Source organism: Zeus faber, assembly GCF_960531495.2.
Source record: "Zeus faber genome assembly, chromosome: 22".
In the NCBI taxonomy this organism is placed as follows: Eukaryota; Metazoa; Chordata; class Actinopteri; order Zeiformes; family Zeidae; genus Zeus; species Zeus faber.
This window is the reverse complement of record NC_137209.1, coordinates 15,569,676-15,585,119: the sequence shown is the minus strand read 5'-3', so window position 1 is coordinate 15,585,119 and position 15,444 is coordinate 15,569,676. Positions and strand designations below refer to the sequence as shown.

At 42.7% G+C, this 15,444-nt stretch overlaps 2 protein-coding genes across 5 annotated transcripts in view; one reads left to right on the top strand and one right to left on the bottom strand.

The window, feature by feature from the left end:
• camk2d1 (calcium/calmodulin-dependent protein kinase (CaM kinase) II delta 1) overlaps nucleotides 1–11,539 on the top strand; it is a 121,510-nt gene extending 109,971 nt beyond the window's left edge. For both annotated transcript variants that reach the window (XM_080023388.1, XM_080023387.1), the window contains exons 15-18: nucleotides 7,940–8,015; nucleotides 8,244–8,338; nucleotides 9,095–9,323; nucleotides 10,070–11,539. In XM_080023388.1, coding sequence (XP_079879514.1) covers nucleotides 7,940–8,015; nucleotides 8,244–8,338; nucleotides 9,095–9,323; nucleotides 10,070–10,073 — 404 coding nt within the window. In that variant the 3' untranslated portion in view covers nucleotides 10,074–11,539. The remainder of the gene's footprint in view (nucleotides 1–7,939; nucleotides 8,016–8,243; nucleotides 8,339–9,094; nucleotides 9,324–10,069) is intronic.
• A 379-nt stretch (nucleotides 11,540–11,918) lies between these two features.
• ank2b (ankyrin 2b, neuronal) overlaps nucleotides 11,919–15,444 on the bottom strand; it is a gene marked incomplete at its 5' end in the record, with an annotated part of 90,251 nt that continues 86,725 nt past the window's right edge. For 2 of the 3 annotated variants that reach the window (XM_080023235.1, XM_080023233.1), the window contains one exon: nucleotides 11,919–14,385. In XM_080023235.1, coding sequence (XP_079879361.1) covers nucleotides 14,160–14,385 — 226 coding nt within the window. In that variant the 3' untranslated portion in view covers nucleotides 11,919–14,159. The remainder of the gene's footprint in view (nucleotides 14,386–15,444) is intronic. The other variant, XM_080023234.1, reaches the window with a different exon arrangement.

Here is a 15,444-nt window from a genome sequence, read left to right as displayed (position 1 = left end):
GGGTTGTATATTTTGACGTTTTGGGATTTTTACCTGGGTTGTATATTTTGACGTTTTTGTGATATTTTTCGGAGTGGTATATTTTGACGTTTTTCGACATAGTATAGTATGTCGTTTTTGTGATATTTTTCCGCGTTGTATATTTTGACGTTTTTCGACATAGTATGTCGTTTTTGTGATATTTTTCGGAGTGGTATATTTTGACGTTTTTCGACATAGTATCGTATGTCGTTTTTGTGATATTTATCTGAGTTGTATATTTTGACGTTTTTGTGATATTTTTCGGAGTGGTATATTTTGATGTTTTTCGACATAGTATCGTATGTCGTTTTGGGGATTTTTACCTGGGTTGTATATTTTGACGTTTTTCGACATAGTATAGTATGTCGTTTTTGTGAAATTTATCTGGGTTGTATATTTTGACGTTTTTGTGATATTTTTCCGTGTGGTATATTTTGACGTTTTTCGACATAGCATCCTATGTCGTTTTTGTGATATTTTTCGGAGTGGTATATTTTGACATTTTTCGACATAGTATAGTATGTCGTTTTTGGGATATTTTTCCGCGTTGTATATTTTGACGTTTTTGTGATACTTTTCCGTGTGGTATATTTTGACGTTTTTCGACATAGTATAGTATGTCGTTTCTGTGATATTTATCTGAGTTGTATATTTTGACGTTTTTGTGATATTTTTCGGACTGGTATATTTTGACGTTTTTCGACATAGTATAGTATGTCGTTTTTGGGATTTTTACCTGGGTTGTATATTTTGACGTTTTTATGATATTTTTCGGAGTGGTATATTTTGACGTTTTTCGACATAGTATAGTATGTCGTTTTTGGAATATTTACTTGAGTTGTATATTTTGACGTTTTTGTGATATTTTTCGGAGTGGTATATTTTGATGTTTTTCGACATAGTATAGTATGTTGTTTTTGGGATTTTTACCTGAGTTGTATATTTTGACGTTTTTCGACATAGTATAGTATGTCGTTTTTGGAATATTTACTTGGGTTGTATATTTTGACGTTTTTGTGATATTTTTCGGAGTGGTATATTTTGACGTTTTTGTGATATTTTTCGGAGTGGTATATTTTGACGTTTTTGTGATATTTTTCGGAGTGGTATATTTTGTCGTTTTTGTGATATTTATCTGTGTTGTATATTTTGACGTTTTTCGACATAGTATAGTGTGTCGTTTTTGGAATATTTACTTGGGTTATATATTTTGAAGTTTTTGTGATATTTTTCGGAGTGGTATATTTTGAAGTTTTTGGGATATTTTTCGGAGTGGTATATTTTGACGTTTTTGTGATATTTTTCGGAGTGGTATATTTTGATGTTTTTCGACATAGTATAGTATGTCGTTTTTGTGAAATTTATCTGGGTTGTATATTTTGACGTTTTTTTGATATTTTTCCGTGTGGTATATTTTGACGTTTTTCGACATAGTATAGTATGTCGTTTTTGTGATATTTATCTGAGTTGTATATTTTGACGTTTTTGTGATTTTTTTCGGACTGGTATATTTTGACGTTTTTCGACATAGGTATGTCGTTTTTGGGATTTTTACATGGGTTGTATATTTTGACGTTTTGGGATTTTTACCTGGGTTGTATATTTTGACGTTTTTGTGATATTTTTCGGAGTGGTATATTTTGACGTTTTTCGACATAGTATAGTATGTCGTTTTTGTGATATTTTTCCGCGTTGTATATTTTGACGTTTTTCGACATAGTATAGTGTGTCGTTTTTGTGATATTTTTCGGAGTGGTATATTTTGACGTTTTTCGACATAGTATCGTATGTCGTTTTTGTGATATTTATCTGAGTTGTATATTTTGACGTTTTGGTGATATTTTTCCGTGTGGTATATTTTGACGTTTTTCGACATAGTATCGTATGTCGTTTTTGTGATATTTATCTGAGTTGTATATTTTGACGTTTTTGTGATTTTTTTCGGAGTGGTATATTTTGATGTTTTTCGACATAGTTTAGTATGTCGTTTTTGGGATTTTTACCTGGGTTGTATATTTTGACGTTTTTCGACATAGTATATAGTATGTCGTTTTTGTGAAATTTATCTGGGTTGTATATTTTGACGTTTTTGTGATATTTTTCCATGTGGTATATTTTGACGTTTTCGACATAGTATAGTATGTCGTTTTTGTGAAATTTATCTGGGTTGTATATTTTGACGTTTTTGTGATATTTTTCGGACTGGTATATTTTGACGTTTTTCGACATAGTATAGTATGTCGTTTTTGTGAAATTTATCTGGGTTGTATATTTTGACGTTTTTGTGATATTTTTCCGTGTGGTATATTTTGACGTTTTTCGACATAGTATAGTATGTCGTTTTTGTGATATTTATCTTGGTTTTTTATTTTGACGTTTTTGTGATATTTTTCGGAGTGGTATATTTTGATGTTTTTCGACATAGTATAGTATGTCGTTCTTGTGAAATTTATCTGGGTTGTATATTTTGACGTTTTTGTGATATTTTTCCGTGTGGTATATTTTGACGTTTTTCGACATAGTATAGTATGTCGTTTTTGTGAAATTTATCTGGGTTGTATATTTTGACGTTTTTGTGATATTTTTCCGTGTGGTATATTTTGACGTTTTTCGACATAGTATAGTATGTCGTTTTTGTGATATTTTTCGGAGTGGTATATTTTGACGTTTTTCGACATAGTATAGTATGTTGTTTTTGGGATTTTTACCTGAGTTGTATATTTTGACGTTTTTCGACATAGTATAGTATGTCGTTTTTGGAATATTTACTTGGGTTGTATATTTTGACGTTTTTGTGATATTTTTCGGAGTGGTATATTTTGACGTTTTTGTGATATTTTTCGGAGTGGTATATTTTGACGTTTTTGTGATATTTTTCGGAGTGGTATATTTTGACGTTTTTCGACATAGTATCGTTTGTCGTTTTTGGGATATTTACCTGGGTTGTATATTTTGACGTTTTTCGACATAGTATAGTGTGTCGTTTTTGGAATATTTACTTGGGTTATATATTTTGAAGTTTTTGGGATATTTTTCGGAGTGGTATATTTTGACGTTTTTGTGATATTTTTCGGAGTGGTATATTTTGATGTTTTTCGACATAGTATCGTTTGTCGTTTTTGGGATATTTACCTGGGTTGTATATTTTGACGTTTTTGGGATATTTTTTGGCGTTGTATATTTGGACGTTTTTCGACATAGTATAGTATGTCGTTTTTTTGAAATTTATCTGGGTTGTATATTTTGACGATTTGTGATATTTTTCCGTGTGGTATATTTTGACGTCCTTCGACATAGTATAGTATGTCGTTTTTGTGATATTTTTCGGAGTGGTATATTTTGACGTTTTTCGACATAGTATACTATGTCGTTTTTGTGATGTTTATCTGGGTTGTATATTTTGACGTTTTTGGGATATGTTTTGGCGTTGTATATTTGGACGTTTTTCGACATAGTATAGTATGTCGTTTTTCAGAATCAGAATCAGAAACAGAAATACTTTAATAATCCCAGGGGGAAATTACTTTTGTTACAGCTCCAAATCTACATACAACATATTTACATACAACATATTTACTAAGAAACATATTTATATCAAGTGTTAAATGTACAGTTAAAAATGTGCAACAAGAAGAAGGTGCAGAAGAGGAAGTCCGTGTTTTGAGGTCAGATTACAGAGAGGAGGTGTCTGACTCTCTGAGGGAGGCGTTGTAGAGGTTGAAGACCACAGGCAGGAATGATTTCCTGTGGCCCTCTGTGGTGCATCTGGGTAAGAGGAGTCTTCTGCTGAAGGTGCTCCTCTGCTGGGCCAGTGTGTCGTCGAGAGGGTGTGAGACATGGTCCAAGATGGACTGAAGCCTGGACAGCATCCTCCTCTCTGCCACAGTCGTCAGGGTGTCCAGCTCCTCTCCTACTACATCACCGTCCCTCCGGATTAGTTTGTTTAGTCTGTTGTTGTCAGCCCACTGCCCCAGCATGTGACAGCGAGGAAGATGGTACTGGCCACAACAGACTCATAGAACATCCTCAGCATCGTCCGGCAGATGTTAAAGGACCTCAGCCTCCGTAGGAAATAATCAGCTTTGGCTATTTTTGTAGACTGCCTCGGTGTTTCTGGTCCAGTCCAACTTGTTATTGAAGTACACCCCCAGGTACTTGTACTCCTCCAGTGTCCACAGGGACCCCCTGGATGGAAACAGGGGTCACGGGTGTTTTTGCCCTCCTCAGATCCACTATGAGCTCCTTTGTCTTACTCACATTGAGCTGCAGATGGTTCAGCTCACTCCAGGTGACAAAGTTGCCCACAACAGTCCTGTATTCACTCTCATCACCCTTTTTAATACAACCAACTATTGCTGAGTCATCAGAAAACCTCTGAAGGTGGCAGGACTCAGTGTAATAGTTGAAGTCTGAGGTGAAGAGGGTGAAGAGGAAGGGAGAGAGGACAGTCCCCTGTGGGGCCCCAGTGTTGCTGACTACCCTGTCAGACACACAGTTCTGTAGGCGTACATACTGTGGTCTGCCCGTCAGGTAATCAACAACCCAGGACACGATGGGGGCCTCCACCTGCATCGCAGCCATCTTCTCACCGTGTAGAGCCGGACGGATGGTGTTGAAAGCACTGGAGAAATCAAAGAACATGACTCTCACAGTACTCGCCGGCTTGTCCAGATGAGTGTAGACTCTGTTCAGCAGGTAGATGATGCTGTCCTCAACTCCCAGGCGCGGCTGGTAGGCGAACTGCAGTGGATCAGTGAAAGGCCTGACCATAGGCCTTAGCTGCTCCAGGACGAGCCTCTCGAAGGTCTTCATGATGTGGGACGTCAGAGCCACCGGTCTGTAGGCCTGAGGGCCGCTGGGACGCGGCGTCTTCGGCACAGGAACGAGGCAGGACGTCTTCCACAGCACAGGGACCCTCTGGAGGTGCAGGCTCAGGCTGAAGACTTGGCTGAGTACTCCACACAGCTGGGGGGCACAGGCTGTAAGCACCCTGGGAAAAACACCGTCGGGGCCTGCAGCTTTGCCGGAGTGGAGTCTCGTCAGCTGTCTTCGCACCAGGTCGGGCGTGAAGGACACTGTAGATGTGACAGTTGGGGGAGGGGTGGGGTCCTCAGGTTGTGAAGGACATGGTGTAGAGCAGGGGGGAGGGGTGGAGTAGGTGGGTGCGAATTGAGGCGGTGCTGAGCAGACAAGGGGTCTGTTAGGAGGAGGAGTAGGGGGAGATAGAGTGGCAGTACTTATTGAGCAGCCAGCAGCAGAGACTTGCGGGGGTCGGGCCGCAGAATCAAACCTATTGAAAAGTAGGTTCAGTTCATTGGCCCTCACGCACGGCCCTCCAACCCCATGGAGGGGTTGGCTTCCAGGAGACGGGGGGTCTCCTGGAAGCCAGTGATGGTTCTCATGCCACTCCACACATCCCTCATGTTGTTTTGCTGGAGTGTTTTCCTCCAGCGTTCTCCTATAACTGTCTTTTGCCTCCTTGATTGTAAGTTTGAGTGCCCCCTGCACTCTCCTCACCTCATCACGGTTGCCATCTCTGAACGCCCTCTTCTTTTCGTTCAGGATGGCCTTTGGGATATTTTTCGGCACTGTATATTTGGACGTTTTTCGCCATGTAGTGTGCCGTTTTTGGAATATTTGTGGCGTTGCATATTTCGACGTTTTTCGATATGTATGATGTTTTTGGGATATTTTTTGGCGTTGTACTTTTTGACATTTTTCGACATAGTATAGTATGTAGTTTTTGGGATATTTGTGGCGTTGCATATTTAGAAGTTTTTCGATATGTATTAAGTTGTTTTTGGGATATTTTTCGGCGTTGTATATTTTGACGTTTTTGGGATATTTTTCAGCGTTGTATATTTTGACGTTTTTCGACAGAGTATATAGTATGTCGTTTTTGGGATATTTTTCGGCGTCGTATATTTTGACATTTTTTGGGATATATTTCGGCACTATATTTTGACGTTTTTCGTCATCTACTATGCCATTTGTTGGGATATTTTTGACGTTTTCGGGATATATTTTGACGTTTTTCGACATAGTATAGTATGTAGTTTTTGGACGTTTTTCAGTGTAGTATATTTTCACATTTTTTAACATAGTTCAGTATACCATATATCTTTTTTCGTATAAATGTGTAGTAGCAGAGCCCGCAGTATCATGAAGGATCCTCACCACCCCAACAACGGACTGTTCCAGCTGCTGTGGTCGGTCAAGCGCCTCCGCAGTCAAACAGAGAGACTGAGACAGTTTTTTCCCGCAAGCCATAAGAACTGTCAATGCTGACCTCACCAGGGGTCCTCACTGAGACACACACATATAGGCTCCACTACCTACTGTACTGTTTGATGCATACTGTACCGCATACTGTGTCACTGTTCTGGGTTGTTTGGTGTCATCGTATTGCTGCGCCGTACTGTTGTATACTGTGCTGTATATCTCACAAACACTACCTTACTTTATTCACATGCCACTTTAATGCACATCTGTATTTACATTAATAGCCTATCCAATATACATAAGTCTATCCCCTTTATTCTATTTTGTACCCCCACCCTGCATTACCTTTGAGTTCTTATTTTATTCTATATATTTTTATTTTATTCTATAGCGTTCGACTTACTGCATTACGTTTTAGGAATCAGTTAGTTGGTCAAGTAGAAATGATCTTCTAGGTAGCTACTGTGTTCTGTCTCGGACATATTGTGTGTAATCACCGGGTGCGTTACATTACATTTCACTGCATATATGTATGAAAGTATGTATGTGATGAATAAACCTCTTGAATCTTGTGTGTGTGTGTGTGTGTGTGTGTGTGTGTGTGTGTGTACTGGTATCCTGACTCTGATGATGACAGGTTTTGTTTTTTCATGGGATTTGAACCTTTTTTTTTTTTCCAGCTGGGCTTGAGTTCAACATCAAACCAAGCAATTAATTACAGACTTCTCACAAAATAATCTTGGAACCTTTTAAAGGGCAGTAGTAGTATCAGCAGCAGTAGATGCTGACGCAGCTCGGTGCTCTGAACACTGTCTACCTGACTGGCCTCATGAGGTTGGACGTGGAGTTTGGACACTTGATACTGCGTCAGGCTGTGCAAAGAAAAGCAGCCAATCGTCTGAAGGCCGTGTTTTTGTTCCCTTGCACATTCCGTCCGGTCGCTTCACCGTCGTCCTCAGGAGTTTGTCCCTCGGCTCGGGTGGTGCTTTTTCACCGACGACCACCATGACCGCCGTGTTTCGCTTGTCGGCCGCGTGCGTTTCACTGCTGCTGCTGGCGTCTCTGGAGCGGAGCGGCGGCCACGTCAGCGTTCAGGTAGCGGGCAAGTGGAGCGGGGTGAACGTTACGGAAGGTAAAGAAACTGAGAGACAGACAGATGGGTTAGCGAGGCGGGTCTCCATGTCTGTCTGCGTGCCTGTGTCTACATGGTCCAACTGTTTTTTTTTTTTGATTTTCCATCAGAGTCCATGAAATTCCACACAACTGGAAGTGTCTTTGCAAAATCCCAATATTTGTCTTTATTTTCTGTTCTTCTGCTCTTGGCATCTGCTGCTCTCCTCAGCAAACCTCATTACCACCAGAGGTAAACGCTGTCGTCGCGTGTTGAAACCCTGCGTTGGCTCTGGAACTCAACCCTCACTTCCCCTTCCCATCGTGTGGAAAAGTGCACGTTTGTGTGTTGTTGTTTTTTGGGTTTTTTCCCCCCTCCCCTCCTCCGTCCCCCCCGACGTGGTGTGATCCTCACGCTGTGCACATTTTGGGTGCTGCTCCTACTCTTTTGACATTTCATTCTGTGCCTCAACATTTTTTTAAATTTTTTTTTATCTTCTGTTTTTATTCATTCAAACCACAAGAAATTCATGGATGCCGTCTTCTGTCTCCCCCCTCTCTGTCTTTTTATTGTTGCTGCTCTCAGCGCGCAAGCAGGAGATCATCAAAGTCACCGAGCAGCTGATCGAGGCCATCAACAATGGAGACTTTGAGGCCTACACGTGAGTTCAGCCCAGCGACGTTTCCTTTGGTTGTGTTGGTTTTACTAGCGGACCCGTCTCCACATTGACTACTTTTTGGTTTAGAAGTGCACCAGAGACACGGCTCCTCACTTACCAGGTGTATTTACTCGGACCTCACTTTGATGCCAGGACACAAATGTGTGTGAAGGACATTGTCCACGTCTCAGTCTGGCGCCTTTCTAAACTCACTCCCTCGTTCCCTCTCAGGAAGATCTGCGACCCTGGCCTGACTTCCTTTGAGCCTGAGGCCTTGGGCAACCTGGTGGAGGGCACCGACTTCCACCGCTTCTACTTTGAGAACGGTAAGAGGCTCAAACCTTGAGCTGAGGAACCAAAACTCAGATCTCAGGTCTGCGGTCACACCTGGACCTGATGAAATGTTGTATCGACCAGGTGACTGCTGCTTCCAATCACAAAAACACTGTAACGGAGCTTTACTATGACACAACACCGTACATCAGGCTTCCCCAGAGGACGCTCCTTACTTTGGGAGGCACCAATGATGTGCATGTCATGCCACCCATAGATGACTATGTTGAGCAAAATCTTGATGCAAGAATCACAAACGATGAGTTCCCAGTAAAAAAATGGGTTGGTTGGTGACTCAGTCTCCATTGATGACCCGGTAGCTGCATTTGTAGAGACTCTGGAGATCCCTGCGCCTTGAGCCCCGCAGCGAGTCTCCCACCCACAAACAGAAAATAATGATGATATCATAATAATAATATTATTGTGGGGGGGGGGGGGGGGGAGTATGAAGGCGTTTGGAAGAATTGACATTGAATGGGACTGGTTTATACTTTGCATTCCACCAAAATAACAGAATAAAATGGTTCTTGTGAGAGTTCCTTTCGCAACTCTGAGCCAAACTGACTCATCTGGCTCTCGTCACGCCGACCGAATCAAACTGTCAAAATTTAAATCTTTTTGCCGAGTCACTCGCAAAGGAGTCAAATCTCCAAAAAGAGTTGAACGATCATCACTAGTGCACCCCCGTACCGGTACTGACACATTCAAGAGCATTCATTTTGTCCCTTGTCATCCTCGCCCCCCTCCAGCCTTGTCCAAGGGCAAGCAGCCCATCCACACCATCCTCCTCAACCCCCACGTCCACCTGATCGGCGAGGAGGCCGCCTGCATCGCCTACATCCGCCTCACGCAGTACATGGACGCCGGCGGCATGCCGCGCACCATGCAGTCGGAGGAGACGCGCATCTGGCATCGCCGCGACGCCAAGTGGCAGAACATCCACTTCCACCGCTCCGGCTCGCCCACCGTGCCCATCAAGTAAGCTGGGGTCCGGCGTCCGGGCGTCCCGACAAGGGGGACCCGGGGACCTGCGTACATATCAGCCAATAGCGCCTCGCTCCTTCAAACTCATTCGGCGGATGAATGTTCGTTTTATTTATGTTGCGATGACGCGGACTTAATGCGGGTGTGCCTTCGGGAAACACTTTCGAGAGCTTGAGTCATGGATTTAAATTGTGACGGATCCCTTCAGCAGGCGAACAGTTCGTCTCAATTATCAAACTTAATATTCAGTTAAGAAAACAAAAGCGATGAGCTCCGATAACCTACAACTAACTCAAGAAAATAAATCACCTTCAGGTCGTATGAAATCAGGTCAGAATCGCGTGAACGCCACATTCCACGCCCCACGATGAGGAAAAACCTCCAAACGAATCAACAATTTAGATCCAATGCGTAGTTTGATTTTTTTTGAACGAATGTATAAGTCACGAGGCAGCTCTGGGATTGTGGCGTGAGAATCGTGTTTGTATCAAATTCGTCTTTTTAAAAGGATCGGGAATTTGTGAAGAAAACGAGTCGCAACCGCAAAAATAAGTAACTTTGACAGAATGAAATGAATTGTGTTAGGATTCCGCCGGTCGGAGCTCGTCCGTTGTCGAAACTTTTTCTTTTTGCGACTCGACTCCTCGAGAACCAATTTGTGTGTTTTTTTTTTTTTTGTTTTTGTTTTTTTGGGGGCAAATCGACACCCACCGCTTCGTCTTGTTTTGTCTTGTTTCCAGTTGAGAGGACGAGCCGCTCGACCCAGACACCGTCCAGCCTACAGCCGTCAGCTGAGCGTGTAACCCCGCCTCCCAAGTGTCTCTCAGCCCCGCCCATCGCTAGACTCCGCCCTCTCAGAGTGTTGTTTACATTTAATATCTTGACAATATGATGATTTTTTCTTTTTCTCTTCGGTGGGAATGTGTTTGTTGGAATTTTCAATACAGAATTAGGGTTAGAAGAACCGAGAATTACTAAACCAAGTTTGACGAGTTGCTTTTAGTTCAGAAGTTTTACAATAATTTAAAAAGGTTGCAAATAGGACCAATATTATCTGTAGCGTCACCCAAGGGACTTACAGTGGTGACATAATCACAGTTTTCAGGGGGGGGGATTTTTTTATTATAACGTTTTTGCCTTTCCCCCACGGTGACCAATATATCGTGTATCTCATCACATTCTGCGGGCTTGAGCTTGTTTTTGGGTGATGTATACATCGTGGTGATTGCGGTGAATTTGCTGTATGTTTTTAACGCGTGAAAAGTTAATTTTTTTTTTCCTTCTTGGTTCGCGGTCGACGCTAATTTGCAATCACTAAGAACATCTAGAAATGTTAAAAAAAAAAAAGGAATGTGAATCATAGCCATCTTTTTTTTTTTTTAACCTTTTTCTTTTTAGACGACATCGTCACAGGGAAACTTGCGCAGTAGGTTTATGGTAGAATGTAAGCTATAGACTGTAATACACATAGTGATGCTTCTACGCCATTTTATGACTCTCGGGACGCTTTTAGAAACGGCAGATCGTATTTTCTTAAGGAACTAATTACGTGAATTTTATCGGTTTGTTATATATATTTTGTTTGTCTTACTTTTTATATTGTGATAGCGACACAGCGGCGCGAACCGGCCGATCCACACGTCTCCTCTCGGGGCTGCCGAAACCGCGTCGGTCGAACTGGATCTCAACGTCCTTAGAGAAGTTTCTTCCTCGTAGCTGCTCCCTCCCTCTCTTTTTGTCCTCTTCCCCCCAAAAATCGCCAAATCGTCCTTAATTTGTGTTTGGAAGCGGGTGGATAAAACCTTAATACACATTGCTTTTTGTTGTTTTGTTTTCATATTGTAGGGGCACTACTTTTGAGATGACAGTACACTGTCAATTATAATGTTACATTTTAGGGGCATTTCAGTGGTGTTAGACATTTAAGGCAAAGCGTTGTTTTGGGTTGTTTTTTTGGGGGGTTTTTTCCACAACTTTGACCTAGTTCAGAATGGAGTGTCACCTGGACACATTTTGGTGCATGTTAAATATTATCACATTAATTATTTTTTTTTTTTTGCCACACCCTTCAACTTACATGTGATCCCATCTGTGTTTAATTTTGTACCGATTCAAGAATAGGACTTATAGGTGTATATTGTTGCCATAATCGGGGGTGGGGGTGCTGCTAAATGTGTGTTTAATGACATCAAATAAAACGTGTGATTCATGCCAAATTACTTGAGTCTGTCGTATGAATGCTCCGGCCTGATTGGACTCTGTCTGGGGCCTGCAAAGGAATTACAGCGGGTCGAAGATAAAGTAGTTCAATACACGCTGATAATATTTGTTCACAATATAATTATTAATAAAAAATTAAACTATTCTATATTCCGTTTGTCAAGAAGGTTTACGTTAAATTATTGTACAAAGACTCTTTTTTTAAAGGTAGGTTTTTAAGGTTAATGTCAAATTGGAAACTCACCTCGGTCTGGGGTAATATCCTCCTCTGAAGACGGCGGTGACTCCGAACAGGAGGAACCATGTAAATAAACGACTTTATTCCCTTGAAAATAATCTTTCGGGGAAAAAGAAGACAACTTGTGCACATTTCACACATGTACAGTTTTATTTTCCGCCACGTACACACTGCAGCTACTATGTCTTGTTAGTGTCTGTTTTTTTTTACCTTCTTTTTTGTAATAATTTGATAGCTAATACATGCCCGCGTAGATATTTGTACTGTAAATATGTTAATATTGTTATCACAATGGAAACAAGATGCTCATTTATCAAATCCACAGTATATCTTTCTTAGTTTTATTCTCCCAAATTGATCGCACTCGTGAAGGTTTTTGTATTTGCCACGTAAAGTAATTGGGGTCACACCAACGACACGATGTCAGGTCAAAACATTTACCGTCCGTCTTGGAAGCTGAACTGAAACGGTTCAAAATGAGCGAGGATCTTTTTGTTTTTTGCCTTTTTTTTTTCTTAACAAAACCCCCATTTGGGAAGAGCGGCCAAAGAAGTATTCTCAGTTAGTGGTTAACCTCGTCATTCACTTATATTTTTAGAGCGCCACACACACACACACCGTCTGCCAGAGTGAAAGCAATAAATAAGAATTTAAAGGACGCCTGCAACTGTTGAGGACATTCTCAGGCTCTGTCAACAAAAGGGCCACCGCTGCCAACCCCCCCCCCCCCAAAAAAAAACATTGCATGCAAAACGTTCCAGTAGAACCTCGTTTATGTGAACCTGTTGACAGGAACATGAAGATGAGGATATACATGAAAATCGCTCCAAAAACAGATGAACGTCACAGCATGACCCATGAACATAAAATCAGTTCATTATGTGTCGTGGGGCGGGGACAACAAATATCTGATATTAGAACATTCTGATAATATTTACATCTGACTGTCGCTCGACTCTACGGGGAGTTATTCGTAAGACTTTCTACGAGTTTTCGGTACGCGGCCGCCTTTGCCCCGAAAACCAGTCGACAACGACGGAAACGTTTACACGAGTGTGAGTGAGGTTGGAGTAAAGAGGATTCTACTGTAAACATCAAACCCAACCGTGCCAACAGGGGGGGGCCGTCCGTACCGCCTCCATCAGGGTCAAACCAGTTTTTGAGTTTGGGGGGGAGGGGTGCAGTAGTAGTATTTGTAGTAGTAGGTGTGAAGGGGGGGATTAGCCTTTTCAGATGCTTGTTCTACACGGCGGCAGGAAAAACATTCACGAAATAGGCGTCCTCGGCGCGGGACTCGCACACGCGACACCGTACATGGTCTGAGCCTTCACGAGAGGCGCTCGCAGCGCAGCGTATGTACAAGAGGAAGGCGGCAGCTCGCACCAACGACGACAACGACACAAGTAAAACCCGGGAAGTCGGGGACGCGCGTTTAGACCGGACGTCATCGGCAAACGAGACGCGGGAAAAAAATAAAAACAAAAATTGAACGCGGGAGACGATCATAGCGTCGTAAACAAGATGGCGACGGGGGGGGTTGGGGTCTTTCCGATTTGGAGGTCCCACCGATTCCATTATTTGCACAATCCGCCTTTCGCCCTTAAAATTTGCTTTGGGTTCACCAGACAAAATCATTAATGATAATAAATTGCAAAAATAAAAAAAAAGTTTGGACGCTAGAAGTGAGTCTCTGTTCAAATCTCGTCTGTGTTCGGCCTTGAGCTGTTAAGTAGTTCAATGCAATCCAATCCGCACTGCCGCCCCCTGGTGGCCGCAAACCGTAGCGCAGGGGGCGATTGTGATTGGTGCAGCGGGGCTGGGTCGTGGCGGAAACTTCTATTAAAAGCTGGAACCTTCTCTGTGGCGGCAGCGGAGAACGGCGGTTCTGCCCCCAAGTCCGTCAACTCATGTTCCATCTCCTCATTTTTTACATTTTTTTTTACAATCGTCCTTCGAGAAGAGGCCCGTGCGTGAGTACCAGGCCAACCTCCCAGGGTGCACCGGGACTGTCGTACCGCCGTGACCAGAACGACGCTATGAAGAAGGGGAAAAAAAAATAAAAATAAAACGTGAGCGGTGAAAAAGAAAAACGAGGAAAAAAAACAAAACAGCTATTGTATCTTTGGTCACGAAAAGAGCGAAAACCAAACAGCAACCAACCAAACGGTTAAAGGGGGGGGGGGGGTGACGAAAAAACAACAAAAAAAAAAAGTGCTTTCCACAGAAGAAAAAACAAAAACAAACGATCAAAAGTCTAAAAAGCCAGGGGGCCGGGGCCGGGGCCGGGGCCGGGGCCTTCCCACACGGCTCCTCGTCTCCGGCCACGAGGACGAGAGTGGGGGCGGATCGGATGCGGGGGGGTAAACGGCGTGTCAATCAAAGCTCTCTTCAAATCGCTCCTCCTCGTCCTCATCTCTTTCCTCCTCCTCCTCTCCCTGGGTGGTGCAGTAGTGTCGGAGCAGCAGGTGCAGGTGCTGCTGGAGGGCGTCGGGGCGCAGGGCCTCGGGCGCGTCGTCCAGCCGCTCCAGGTGCACGTGCTTCCCCAGGGCGTCCCTCAGCACGGTCCTCTTCTGGGTGCGCGACTTACGCATTTGGGTTCTGCGGGGGGGGGGGGGGGGTGGAGAAGGAGATGGGGGAAAGGGGGTAAGAGCAACGCAACACAAAAACAAACGTATAATTGAGATCCGAGTGAGCAAGTCGCAGCTTTCACACTTGCTTTCATTCGTATCAAAAATGTATTTACTTATTCATACTGTATATATGAATATGAAAGAGTATATTTTATATTTTCATTATTTAGTAGTATGTATTAAGTCAGCACTGCCAAGAATGCCTTTGTGACACGGGTAAGTCAGCACCCGGTCCTCCAGGTTGGGGGTTGAGCGTGGGGTTAACAACCTCACCCTGTAAAAAAAGCATGTTACGGAAACGACGAGAAGAAGCCGTTCTGGTAAGGAGCAAATGGTGAGGACTCGTCGTCCAATGTTCCAGAAGGAACCGGAGGAACTAACTAAATAACTAACTTACTAACTAACTATTATCATCATCATTATTTGTTCATTATTTTGTATTTTATTTTTTAACATTAATTTCAAGCCGGCAACTTCCCAGTGTGGTGTCCGTCTCCCACCAGCCTGGAGCACGGCAACCAAAGTCGTAACAAACTTTTAAATGAGGCCTTGTCGATCTGATATGAGTGTAGATTCAGCCACTGGATTGCTTATTTCTCGCCTCAAATTTGTTCAGAAACAGCATTTTGGTGAACCCACAAGGTGAAATCAGTGAAAGTTAGAAAGTAAACACAACAAAACCCAGTAGCCATGCTCAAACCCCACTGGCTGACGGAGCTAGAGGCCTGAGGAGGATGGCTCCTCCCACTGAGACAGGGTTCAGAGAGGGTGGAGTGGACACATCTTAGAATGGCTCGAATGCATAATATGAGTGGTATTTTCAGCAAAATACTTTAAAAACATGTTTTGGGAACCTAAGAGGCAATATATTCACTTGTCTAAAAAGGACAATAGGTTCCCTTCATGAAATACAAATAGACAACAGTGTGTTTATACGTCATCTGGTGACAGTAGATTTTTAAATAAAAACACAAATATTAACGTCAATGGATTTGTTTTATACTGTAGGTTTTATCTTCAAATGTGG